Below are 13,460 nucleotides of genomic sequence, written 5' to 3'. Positions count from 1 at the left end.
ATGTAGCACCCAGAGCACAGCCCAACAAAAGATGTCCATTCTGGCCTTGCACTCTCCTAAAAGAATGTGAGATAGTTAGAAATATAAACAAAGCACTAAAGAATGGAGATAATTTAAAATTCTGCCTTTCCGCAGCCACCAAAAGGCTACGATATTTTCTCTTCAGACCAGGGTCAAACTATAATTTGTGTCATTATTCTACCTAACTCAACTCTCTCACAATTCATTCTTGATGCTAAAGAGTCATGTATTGTTTTAATAAGGATTCTGAATCATCTCTTTCTACCTGTGCTTCAAGATACCCAGTAAGCACACATTTAAAGATGCCTTAAGGAGGTTAAGCAATGTTTTATAAAGGAAAATAAGTGACAGGTTATGAATAGATCATCATTCTTCAGTGATGTTAGTAGAGAAAACTAAATGGCAGGACAACTGGGCAAGGGAGAACAAATGTGAGTGTTCTCCATGCAGGCACAATATACAGTATTTCAAATAAGTAATAACATTCACCTAAAACAAGTAGACTAAAGAATATAGTCATGCCACTGGATTGCTCCTCTTGCTGAGCCTGTTCTCCAGTTTGAACTGGAAGGATGGGTTTGGCGGGAGTTGGAAGCACCAGTTTGGTAGTGATGGCCAAGGTGGTATGTAGGGTTATATTGGGACCTTCGTGGGTTGTGTTGAGGAACCTGACAGAAGACACAATTGAAGCAGTTAGATAAAGAAAGAATGCCTCTCTCTAAGGCATAAACACATATAGTGATGAACTATTAAATAAACAGTTAAAAGAACAAGCTTTAATACTGTCCAGCTCTAATAGTTACCTACTACAACATCCTACAGTCATAGATTTAGAACTGGAAGGGATCTTAATAGTCATCTAACCCAATCTTCTCATTTTAAAATTGAAGAAATTGAGGCTTAGAAAGGTAAAGTTACTTGCCCAAGGTTATACAAGTAGTGGGTGATGCCATTTTATCATCATAACGAAGGTACTTTTAAGGCAGCCTAAGAAACCACCAAATTAGAAGATAAAAACAGCTAGTGGAACAGAAGAAAGAGCATTAGGCCTTATTTGTATGTGTGACCCTTGGGCCAGTCACTTAACCTCTCTCTGCCTCAGTTTCTCCATCAGTAAAATGGTGATTAAAAAAAAAAAAACCAAACCACCTACCTCCCAGAGCTATTATAAAGATAAAATGGGATATTTGTAAAGCCCTATGTAAATGTCAATGACTTAATATTACTAAAGTAGCTCAAAAGCGCAACCTATTATCATTATACCATTGGCCATAATCACCACGACGGGCATAACCAACCATGTGTGGAGGGGAAAAACAAAGAAAGAAAACTGGAGTGTTTTGATTTCCTAGGTCTATTCAGACTCCCCACAGAATGTCTCCACACTACAAAGACAAAACTGAAAAGCTATGATATAAAAAATGACATCAATGTTGTATTCATGGATATTTTAGAAATTCATCTCATAAATCTGGTTTCAAGTCATGCGTCTGCTACTTATTGTCCACTGGCAAGTACACAAGTTGCTTGGAAATGTAGTTGTAATGAACGGAGTGAAATGGGAAAAATTCTGCTCCCTGAGTAAGACTTGCTTCAATCTAATCCCCCAGGGAAAGTAAGAGCCATATGACCTTGGCCAAGTTATGCCCAAATCTTAGTTTCCTCACCTATAAAAAGGCAATAACACTATACTCTGAGTCAGTGTCATAGGACTTGGAGCAGAAAAACTCAGAAATCAACCCCTTTATTTTACAGATGATGAGGAAAATGAGGTCCAAAGAAATTAAGTGATTTGCCAAGAGCACAACTTGGACTCAGCAGGAATCCCAAGTTCTACAACTCCAAATCGGCCAGGTGGCAGCAGTGCATAAGAGTGTTGAGCCAGGAGTCAAGGGAAACCTGAGTTCAAATCCAATCCCAGACATTTAGTAGCTGTGGGGCCTGTGAACAAATCACCTAAACTCTATTTGTCTCAACTCTAAAATAGGGATAATAATAGCACCTACCTCCTAGGGCTGTGGGGAGGATAAAATGAGATAAATCTGTAAAGCACCAGAGCTGTTTAAGTGCCAGCCTCTATTATTCCTTCCATTAACACTCCACAACTATTTCTCACTGCCTACACCACAGGGCCAAGGCAAGGAAAGAGCTTCTTAAACCTTCACATGCTACAGAGAATTGTGTTCATACTGCAGCGTCTCTTCAGCCCTCGTTTCCATCTGTAAAGGAGAATGCCCTAGCCCGGGTAGCAATAACAATAGTCTGTACAGATTGGCGCTGGCTTTAAGGTTTCCAAAACACTTTTTACATACAGTATCCCACTGAAATCTGACAACAATACTAGAAGGTGGAGGTGTCATTATTTTGCCCATTTTACAGCTGAGGAAACTAAGACTTTAATGAGGTTAAAGTGACTTGCCCAGGGCCACACAGCAGGTAAGGGTCGGAGGCTGGATCTGAACCAGATCTTCATGACTCTAGAGCTGGGGGTTACCAGCTCGGTCACTATGACTAGGGCAGGTCGCTTTCTGAAACAGGTCAGGCCTCTGAGGCCAAGCGTGGTCAAAAGGAGGAAAGCCCGTGGAGGTGCCTCTGCTCCATTCCAGGAACCAGGCTAGAGGTCTACCCCCATTTCCCTCTGAAAAGGGGGCGGGGCCTTCTGAAAAAAAAAAAAAAAGGGGGGGGGCACTGAAGCAGGTTTCGGGAAAAGGCTCCCTCTCCAGAAGGCCTCAATTTCCACATTGGTCAAAAGTCGGTGTGGTAGGAGATGACCTCGACCCTGTCTTCTGGATGGACTACAGAGGGTCCGCAGTGGGGGGCGGGGTCGCCGCCTGCAGGCCCCGGGCATCAGCTCAAGAGCCATAGTGAGGAGGGGAGGGGGGGGGCGGGAAGGCGGCTTGAAGGTGCGGCCGGACCGCCCAGCCCCGGCGGGGGCCCCACCCCCACCCTGGGGGCCCACAGCCCCACCGCCGCCCGGAAATCCCACTCACTCCTCTTCCGCCATCTTGTCCCCCATGCTGCGGATCCGCCACGGCCACCGAGAGCCCGCAGGAGCGCGGGGCTAGCGGGCCGCCTCGGGCTTCCGGTGGGGGGGGCGGGGTACCAGGCGGGGAGCCGGATGTGGGAGGGCGCGGGGCCCGGAGAATGCGGCTTCTCCTTCCGTTCGTCTCTCTGGTGGGGCTGGTGGGGGTGGGGTCACAGGAATAGGAGACCCGGGGAGGGCACGTGACTGTCGGGTATTACGTGGCTGCCGGGAAGGCTTCCTAGGGCGTGGGGGTTACTTCAATTCTTTCTTCGTCCTCTCTGACCTGGTGATGCGCTAGTCACTGAGTGATACTAAGGGGAAAGCCATGTTCCGGGACCTGTGATTCACTCATTTTGTCCTGGGCGTCCAAACTCCTCCCGCACAAACGGCTTCCACCTTGACGAGTTTATTTGTCAGCATGGTGTTATTTGAACCCAGGTCTGCACGGCTCCGAAATTCAACGGCTCCCGTCCACGCCATGAGATGCAGAGAGCTTCTCTTGCTAATTAGCTCGAGCGGATCTCCCTCCTCTTTGTCGTCTTCCACCTCGGACAGGCTCTGCTGATTAACCTTGCTGTAGGGAGGAAAGCTTGGGGGGAGAGGGGGGCTCTGCTCATTCCTGTTCAGGAGTTGCTATTCCGGGCCGGGGGCTGTACCGTGTACGACCCGGGGAGGGCCTTAGGCAGGGTTAATTTATATAAAACCCCGATCCTTGGTGCCAGTGACCTTGACCCTGGCACTTCACAATCTCACCTCATAGAACTAGGAAGGATCTTTAGAAGTAATTCTTTCTGTTCACCACCTTACCTTATTATAAATAAGGAAATTAAGGCTTGGAGAAGAAAAAATAAAGAATCTAAGGTCACACAGGTACTGACTGAGCCCCAGTCTTAGCATTGCAAAAGCTAGTTCCGTTGCTACCAGGCATTGTGAAGTTATAGTTGAAGAACCAGAGGAAAGAAACCTGAAGCATTTCACTGGCCTGTGTTCCAGGGCTATCATTTCCCCCTGCTAATGCAGTACTGGTACTTTCAAATGTTGAAATGGTGACAGTTTTTAGAACTTGTCTCTTTGCCACTTCCCATTCAGGTAACAGCAGTTGCATTATGCTAAAGTTTAATTGTGCTCAAGTAAAAAGACTTTCCTCCCAGACGTTCAAACTTTGCCATAACCACTGAGCAAGTGTTGTTCTGAAAAGGTTGCATAAAGAGCAGAAATGAGTGGACTCCGGTGGCCGAAATAGATGGTGAAATAAGTGATGGAGTAACTGATGCTTATTTTAATTTCTTGATATTTCTCTTTCAAATCTAATGAGGCACCGGCAATGATAGTCCGTTTTTGACCTTTGGCAATCCTGTCATAGACTCAGCAGGTCACTGTTTCTGGTCTGCTAGCTAGAAAAAACACATTTTTGATTGGCTACTTAGCTCTTTCCTATCTGTTTGAATTTGAGCAAGAAGGTAAACACTACTGGTTATACATTGGCAGTCTTCTGTTACACAAATAGTTGTCTTTTTGTCTGATGTTAGGTTTAATCGTTTGGAATTTGAATAGATATAGTGAAAAATAGGGAGCCATGAGCCATGGTTTTGAATGGATGAGCATAAGCAGCTTTTGACCCTATCAATCATTTCCTTCTGCTAAGTATTTTCTTTTCCCTTGGTTTTTGTGACACTGTTTACTCATGGTTCTCTTCTGAGCACTTCTCAGCATACCTTGCTGAATCACCTTCCTCTTCTCATCCACTAAATGTGGACGTCCTCCAAGCCCTCTTTTCTCCCTATGCTTTGATGGTCTCATCAGCTCCTATGAGTTCAATTTTTATATACATACATATACATATATACTATGTATAAGTTTATATATACATACACACATATCTATGTCAAGACTCATATGCATATATCCAGCCTTCACCTCTCTCCTAAATTCTGGTCCTGTATTATCAACTGCCTGCTAGGTATCTCCACATGGATATTCCAAAGACATTTCAAAAGAAAAGGGGACTTGTAAAGAGGAGAGTCATATTGGATGGAAAGTATAATCATATGAGGAAATATGGAAAATGAGGAAGCATGTTGGAGAATATTTTCTCAGTAGAGTACATAGAGCACATAGTAGGTACTTAATAAATGTTTATTGACTGACTAGAGGGGGAAAAATCAGAAGTGGGTTTTTTTTTCTATTGGAGTATACAACAGACACCTTGGTCAAAAAAAAAGAAAATAGATGAGTTTGGGAAACATCACAAGAGTTTCACAGAGGCATTGATATAATAGTGATGGGAGACTTCAATTATAATATATTTGGTAGATATTTAATAATAATGTTTTATTTATGTTAGTGATAATTTCTTCCTTCAAAAGACTGAAGAATATTGCTGAGGTGGAAATGATAGGAGGGAACACTCACAAATTTTGATTCCATGTCTAAAATAAAACCCATCAGATTTCCTCCTAAAGCCAGCATCCCTCCTCCAAACTCTTCCATTTCTGTTGTGGGTACCACAATTATTCCAGTTGCTCACCCCTGGAAACTTGAAGTCATTTTTTATTCTTTTCTCTTCACAAATTCCCATATCCAATCAGCTGTCAAATCTTGTCAATTCTATTTTCACAACATCTCTTACATCTATCCTTTTCTTCTCTACTCACACACAAGCAGTCATGACCTTTCTTCCATGGACTATTGTAATAAACTCCTAATTGGTCTCCCTGCTTCTAGTCTCTTCTCTTTCCAAACCATCCTTCACGTGTCAATTGCTACTCCTAAAACCATGGCAACCCCACTCAAAAAAATCTTCAATGGCTCCCTACTGCTTCTAGGGTAAAATGTAAGCTCTTCAGAATGGTATTTAAAGCCCTTCACAAACTGGTTTCTAAATTTTTTCCAGTCTCATGTCATTCGCTCCCCTTCAGATATTCTCTGCTTTAGACAAAACAGCCTGCTGACTAGTACGTATTCTCGACATTCCTTCTCACATCTCCATGCTTTTCACAAGTCATCCCTTATGTCTTGAATACACTTCTTCCTCTCCTCCATCTCTGAGAATTCCTAACTTCCTCCAAAGCAGAGCTCAGGTACCACCTCATAAATGAGGCCTTTCCTGATCCCTCCAGTTATGTGCACTCATCACCTCTTGAAATTACTTTGTTATGACTTTGTATATCCTTGTGTCTGTATTATATTCCACCAGTAGAATATGAACTCCTTGAGGGCAAGGGTTATTTCTTTTCCTGTTTTTGTATATCCAGCTCCTAGCACAGTGCTTTGTACATAGTAGATGCTTAATGGATGTTTGTGAATTAATTTAATTGATTGAAAAATATGGCCTAGTAGATAGTAAGCCAGTCTCAGAGGCAGGAAGACCTAGGTTTGATTCCTGCCTCTGACTTATACTGAGTATGTGACCCTGGGCAAGTCACTTAACTTCTCAGTGCCCCTAAGAAAATTTAGGACTACAAATTGTGAAAAGTTGTTGACCTGTATTGGCAAAAAGAACTTCCTCATCAAGGAGTTTCATATATCAGTGAAGTTCCAGTTCCAGCCCTTATATCTAATTTAATTGAATGCATTGAAAAAGGTGCTGAGAATCTGAATGTGGTAGTAGAGTACTATTGTAAGTTACCTGTGTTTATGTCTTGCCCCTCTTCTAGGCTGAGATATAAGATGATAGAAATTATACTATATCTAAATATTTTAATGTTTTCTGAGAGTTCACAGAGTGGTGCTATCTTTACTGAATGTTTGCTGAATTGCACTGAACTATGGAAAGGGTATAATGCTGACTCATCAAAGAGTAGAGATAAAAGAAATCAGCAGCAATCAGGCTTAAATAAAAACATATAGTACTAATTATGAAATTAACCTTAGGGCAGGATTTCTGCCCTTTGTCTTCCCTTGCTTGAGTGGGAGTACACACCTGTGCCAGAATACTTACATGAACCTTAATATGTCTTTAGGCAGATAATAAAAGCAACAACAAGTATTTTTTCTTGCTTGAAAACATACCTGGAACTAAAACAAAGCTGGATCAAGAACCATTCTTCACTAGGTAAGTAGTTAAATGACATAAAGAAATAATTGTAAAAAGAAAAATCACAAATTATTAAATATACCTTTTATGAAAGATTGCTTCAAGTAACTAATAAGGGAAACAAATCAAAACTCAGGTTTTACTTCACACCTAGCAAATTGATATGGATGACAAAAGATAACCAATTTAGGGGCTACAGGAATAATAATTAACTGTTGGTGAAGTTGTGAATTGGATCAACGATTCTGAAAAGCAACTTGAGATTATGCTAAAAAAAAAAGAGTGAATCAAATGTGCATACCCCTGGACCCACAGATCCCACTGCTAGGCAAATACACACCCCACATACCTCACCCAGGTCAAAGAAGAAAGAAAGGTCCCAAGCCCACCAAAATATTCATAGCAGCATATTTTGTAGTAGCAAAGTACTGAACACAAAAGTTTAAAGATTGAGGAATAGCTAAACAAATTGTGGTACATGAATGTAGTGGAGTACTACTGGGCCATAGGAAATTATGAATATGAAGAATTCAGAGATTTCTATGATCTGAGGTAGATTAAAATAAGCTGAACCAAGAAAACAGTGTGTACAATGACAACATAAATGCAATTAAACAGAAATCAAACTGAATATTATGAAATTGTAAAAACCAAGTTTATTCCCAAAGATGAGATAAAAAAAAAAAATGAACCTCTCTTCCTTCCCTGGACTGGTGGTATTGAGGTTTAGGGGTGTTGGGACTCTGAAATACCAACACATGGGTCCTGCCCAAATGAATTTGACCCATGCCTTCTTTCATCCAAAGATAAGGTTTATTAAAACACCGATAAAGGGTGGATATGATTCTAAGAATCTGCTATATATTGGCCAGACTCAAGGAATCTAAGCATTGGTTAGACTCTTAAGGAGTTTGAGCATTTGTGACACTTGTATTGACTAATGAGTCAGATTGAATCTGAGTGCCTTAATGTAGGCAAGATGGATCTTATATATAAGAAAGACTGTGGGAATAGAGAAAGGGTCTAGATAGAATTAAGAAAGTGGCAGTCTAGGGTGGGGCCAGGTGCAGACAATGAAAGGGCAGTTAATTAACTAGGGAGTCAGTTAATTGGTTAAAGTCCAACTTCAGGGACCTGAACCATGTAGGAAAGTCCAGGAGCTTTTCCTTTTTGGGGTCTAGATCCCAAAGACATGGTCTCCTTTTGGGGGTTCAGATCTCCTCATCAGTGGAAGACCATGAGTATGGGTCATTTTCCATTCTATCATACTTAGATGTGTGGGTTAGTTCTGCTGCATTATTTTGTTTTGTTTTGTTTTTTGTATAAAGGATAGTTCCTTGGGTGAGGAAAGGGGTATATTTATAAATGAAAGTGATATTAAAAATAAGAGATATTGGGGTGGCTAGGTGGCACAGTGAACAGAGCACTGGCCCTAGAGTCAGGAGGACCTGAGTTCAAATCTGGTCTCAGACACTTAACACAAAAAAATCAGCCATGTGACCTTGGGCAAGTCACTTAAACCCAATTGCCCTCCAAAAAGCAAAAATAAATAAATAAATATAATATATCATTAAAAACTAAAAACAAAAAATGGAAAATCAAATATAGAAAACTATACCAGTGACCTTAGAAGGTATTTTCATTTTGTAGTTAAGGAAAGGTAATGAGAATGGGAATTTGAAGATCTTCCTGTCCCTTAATAGACCTAGGGGGGAGTTTGAAGACCTCCCCTGCTTTGATAGTAAACTCTGCCCCCAATAGGCTGAATGTAATCATATGGAGCCTGTGATGGAGGGAATTTGCTGAAGGGTACAGCAGAGCCCACAGAAAGCTTCCCTGCTGTGAAGATACACTCTATATTTAGGGCTAAATATAGTCACATGGAGCCTATGGTGGGAGGAGTTTGCTGAAGGGAATCAGAGTCCACAGGAAGCTGGCCAGAGGTAGGGAGATAGTGGAGGAGAGAGGATACTCATTAAGGAGATGGAGAGGTTTGTGAGTAAATATTGATCTTGTATTGGTTTGTCGGAAGACTGAAGGATACTCTGGCTCTCAGTGTTATTATGGCTTCTGAATATCTTTGGTACTATGATGGAACCAGCTTACTGGTTTTGGGATTGGGTTTCCTGGTGTCTAAATAAATGCTTCAGTTCTATCCTATATCTGGAGAGTTTGGTATATTTTTGCAATCAAAGTCTTTATTGTGATTGTGGGTGTTGTAAATATTGCATTGGTGCTACAGGAAGCAAATTTATATTGGGAAGGTAAACTAAATGGTTTATAATACTCAATGATTATTGCACACATTCAGGATGCAACAGAGTTTGAACATTTAAATATTCAATTTATACTATGAAGGAATCCTACCAAGGCATTCACAACAACTTACTCCCATCACCTGTAATTCATTCAACTAAGGACTAGTTTTTGTGGAATAAGGAATGTTCCACAAGCATGACTTTAATTGTCAGCTTATGAGTAAAGCACAACATTTGAAAGGACCAATCAACAAACATTTTTAAATGTTTATGTTGGGTGAGGCATGTGCTGGGCCCTGGAGAAGAAAAGGTACAGTTTCTGCCTTCAAGGAGTTTAAGGGATGCAGAATGTGAGTTAAGTAGTCAACACCCTCACTTTGAACTCCTTCCCCTAACTCCCAGTCAGATTTGACTTGTTGACTCCCCAGGCAGGGGTGGGGAACCTGCAGCCTCTAAGAAATCCTTTTGTTTTGTGAAGTTTGGATTCAGTTAAAGGGCCATACTTGAGGACCTAGAGGGCCACCAGTTCCTCACACTTGCTCCAGGTAGCCACCAGGAGTTGTGGGATTAGGTCTATTGCTTGTGAGATCCCATCTGATGTATTCCCAATATCAAACAGGGTGCATCAATTAGCTTTCACAAAGGGATATTTACTGAAAAGGCATAGAAAGGACAGATTTTTCAAAAATATAATGGGAGGCAAACTCTCTATTAATGCACAAGGTCCCTGGGGACATTAGGACCACACTTAATGTACAAAGGTAATAAGGTACTATACATAGGGAACATGTTCAGTAGGGGAAGGTGTCCTTCCTGATTCCTGACCCTTGGAGTCCTTGTTTCACTTCATGAAGTCCCCTTCAAATTCACTTCAGGGAGAGTAATAATTTATAGATGAACTGCTCCCTTGTTTGACTGAGCTGGCTCCTCAATGAGCTAAGTATCTATGTTGACAAGTCAATCTACTCCTGGAATGGGTCAGTTGCTTGGCCGCTCTACTGGTTCCTCAGGGAAGTTGGTTGCCATTGCTATTGAATCCAGTGATATTTGCTTCCAAATTCACTTGCTGAGAGGACCTTTTATTCTCTGCCCTCTGGAAGCTCACAAGGACATAACCTAGCCAATTTTCCCCCCAAATACTCATTTCCTAAGCTCAGAAAGGAATAAACACCAAAGAGACAAAAGAAACAGAGGCACTATGCATTCACAGTCAGATGTTGGCAGGGTGGGTCATAAGATAGCTGTGGCCCTTCCCCCCACTCAGTGGTTCAAAGCAGTTCTTGCTTAATACCAGGAAGGAAAAGAACAGAAGAGCTAAAGGAGGGGAGGGACATAGAGTTCCTTTTGTATTGGAACTAAATTTTGGCTCCAAACCTCCTGAGTCACTGAATCTGACTCCTCAAACAACCAGAAAATCACCAGATAAAACTAGCCTGGCAGTCAGTCACTCATGGCTAGAAGTAGGTACATCAAGGCTCCATGTATTAGATTGGAATCAGGGAATATTGCATATGGTCACCCAGCAGGAAGGGCAAATCTGAGCATACTCTAGAGACTGGGCCCTGATTTTCCCAAATTATACAAGATAATTTGCATTACTATCTAGGGCAGAAGTGGGGAACCTGTGGACTCAAGGCCACATGTGGCCTCCTAAGGTCTTTTTGACTGAATTCAAATTTTACAGAGGATTTGTTCTGTGAAGTTTGGATTCAGTCAAAGGGCTGCACTTGAGAACCTAGAGGGCCACATGTGGCCTTGAGGCTGCAGATTCCTCACCCCTGGATAGCCCTTCTGAATGTCAGTTCCTGGGTGGGACAAAGCCACCACACTAGTTCTAGGTCCTGTGCCTTCCATATACAAAGAATTTTCCTTGGTGCTGAAAATAAACAAAAATAAATAGCCCCTGTTTTTAAGGAATTTATATTTTACTGAAAAACACCCTGATATATTTCATGATAGGGAAACACATAATATTATGCTCTCTCTCATACAATCATACTTCTTATTTAATAGCCTGAAAGATATTTGTGAAAAAGTCCTTATGGTCACTTCTCTTGGATTGTCTCTAAAGTCCCTTTTGGATTCTAATATTCATAATAATTCTATGTTCTGAGAAAATAGAATCTGAAAAATCTGTATATGACAGGCCCTTGCTTTCAAATTAAAAGAGGTTGTTGTCCTCAGATTACCAAAGATGATAAAAGGTGGAAAAGTTCAATGTTGGAAGGCTGTGGGAAAACAGGTATGCTAATTCCCTAGAGGGATGGAATTGTTAAATTGTTTGACTGTTTTGGAAGAAAACTGGGAAGTATATAAGAAAAGTTATAAAATTTGTCATATCTTTTATATCAATAATCTTACTGCTAAGCTTATACCCAATTATTGACAGAAAGAAAAGATCCATCTATAAAAATAGTCATACCAAATCTATTTGTTATAGCAAAATATTGGAAACAAATGTCCAACAGTATGAGAGTAGATGAACAAATTTTAGTATATAATTGTTATTATTGTGTAATAAGAAGAGACAGAGGTGAAAAATTCAAAGAAATATGGGAAGACTTGCATGAAATGGTACAAAATGAAGAAAGGTAGAAAAGAATATACAGTGATTTTTTTTATGAGCCCTATGACATCATGAGTGTAGGGAAGATTCTATGGGCAGACTTCCTCCATCAATGCAGATCTGCCCTTCCTTGTAATTATATTCTTTAAAAAAAAAAACTTTAAAAAATAAATTTATTTTTAGTTTTCAACATTAATTTCCACAAGATTTTGAGTTCCAAATTTTCTCCCCATCTCTCCCCAACCCCACCCCAAAATGGCATGCATTCTGATTACCCCTTTCTCCAATCTCCCCTCCTTTCTATCATACCCCCCACATACACCTTTGTCCCCTTCCCCCTTATTTTCTTGTAGGTCAAGATAGATTTCTATACCCCATTACCTGTATATCTTATTTTCCAGTTGCATGTATAAACAATTTTTAACATTTGTTTTTAAAACTTTGAGTTACAAATTCTCTCCCTTCTTCCCTCTCTACCCACCCTCATTGAGAAGGCAAGCAATATGGGTTATATATATGTAGTTATGCAAAACACTTCCATAATAGTCATGTTGTGAAAAACTAACTATATTTCCCACCATCCTATCCTGCCCCCCATTTATTCTATTTTCTCTTTTTACCCTATCCATTTTCTTCTGACTATCCCCTACTGTAGCAGCAAGCACCCCAAGCGTGCTCAGGGTGGCTGCCCATATAGGTTCTTGGATCTGCTTTGTTAAAGGAAAGCAACTCAAAATGGGTTAACAAGCTTACTTTAATCAGTCAGACATATATCATTTACCTTGTTCAGGGGAAAAGGTCAGCACCCCAAACTTCAAAGTATACAGGCAGAATTATCAAGACAGAAACAGATCAAGTAGACAGATTTCCAAACTGTCCAACCATTACATCCATACCCAGTCAAAGTGGGTTTTTCAAAGCGGGGGGGAGGGGCCCTGGACAACAGCTTCCCAGAATACAGATCAAATCACAGAACACTTCTCAAAGTGAGCCCCCAAAACAAAGCTACACATCAGGGCTTATATAGCCTTCTCCTGGCTCAGAGAATGTAACAACCTTTTGGACCCACTGGCCAATCAAAAAGTATCTACTGAAAAACAAGCCTCCCACCCCAGGCTCCAAGTGCACTTAAGCCTAGGGGCAGGGAAGATCTTTAAAATTTGCATTCCCATCACACCTACCCTACTCTGCCCTTGCTTCTGTCATCTCCCCACACCCATCACCTTTCCCCTTACTTTCCTGTGGAGTAAGATACCCAGTTGGGTGCGTATGTTATTCCCTCCTTAAGCCATATCCAATAAGAGTAAGATTCACTCATTCCCTCTTACCTCCCCCATCTTCCCCTCCATTGTGAAGCCTTTTTCTTGCCTTTCTTATGTGAGATAATTTACCTCATTCTATCTCCCCCTTTCTCCTTCTCCCCTTCTCACACCCCTTAATTTTATTTTTTAGATATCATCCCTTCATATTCACCTGTGCCATCTATCTACCTCTTTATCTATCCATCCATCTCTCTCTCTCTCTCTCTCTCTCTCTCTCTCTCTCTCTCTCTCT

General features: G+C 41.1%; 1 protein-coding gene across 3 annotated transcripts in view; it reads right to left on the bottom strand.

The window, feature by feature from the left end:
• Positions 1 to 3,191, bottom strand: part of SLC9A8 (solute carrier family 9 member A8) — a 129,470-nt gene extending 126,279 nt beyond the window's left edge. For 2 of the 3 annotated variants that reach the window (XM_069072391.1, XM_069072392.1), the window contains exons 1-2: positions 3,012 to 3,169; positions 511 to 689 (exon numbers count right to left, since the gene is read on the bottom strand). In XM_069072391.1, coding sequence (XP_068928492.1) covers positions 511 to 689; positions 3,012 to 3,037 — 205 coding nt within the window. In that variant the 5' untranslated portion in view covers positions 3,038 to 3,169. Of the gene's footprint in view, positions 1 to 510; positions 690 to 3,011 lie in introns of all 3 variants that reach the window. The other variant, XM_069072393.1, reaches the window with a different exon arrangement.
• Positions 3,192 to 13,460: the final 10,269 nt, after the last annotated feature.

The sequence above is a fragment of the Petaurus breviceps genome, unplaced genomic scaffold (assembly GCF_028583685.1).
Source record: "Petaurus breviceps papuanus isolate PSGF00001 unplaced genomic scaffold, PetGlider_PUasm1.0 90847, whole genome shotgun sequence".
In the NCBI taxonomy this organism is placed as follows: Eukaryota; Metazoa; Chordata; class Mammalia; order Diprotodontia; family Petauridae; genus Petaurus; species Petaurus breviceps.
The sequence above is the reverse complement of the archived record's forward strand: the minus strand, read 5'-3'. Positions and strand labels throughout refer to the sequence as shown.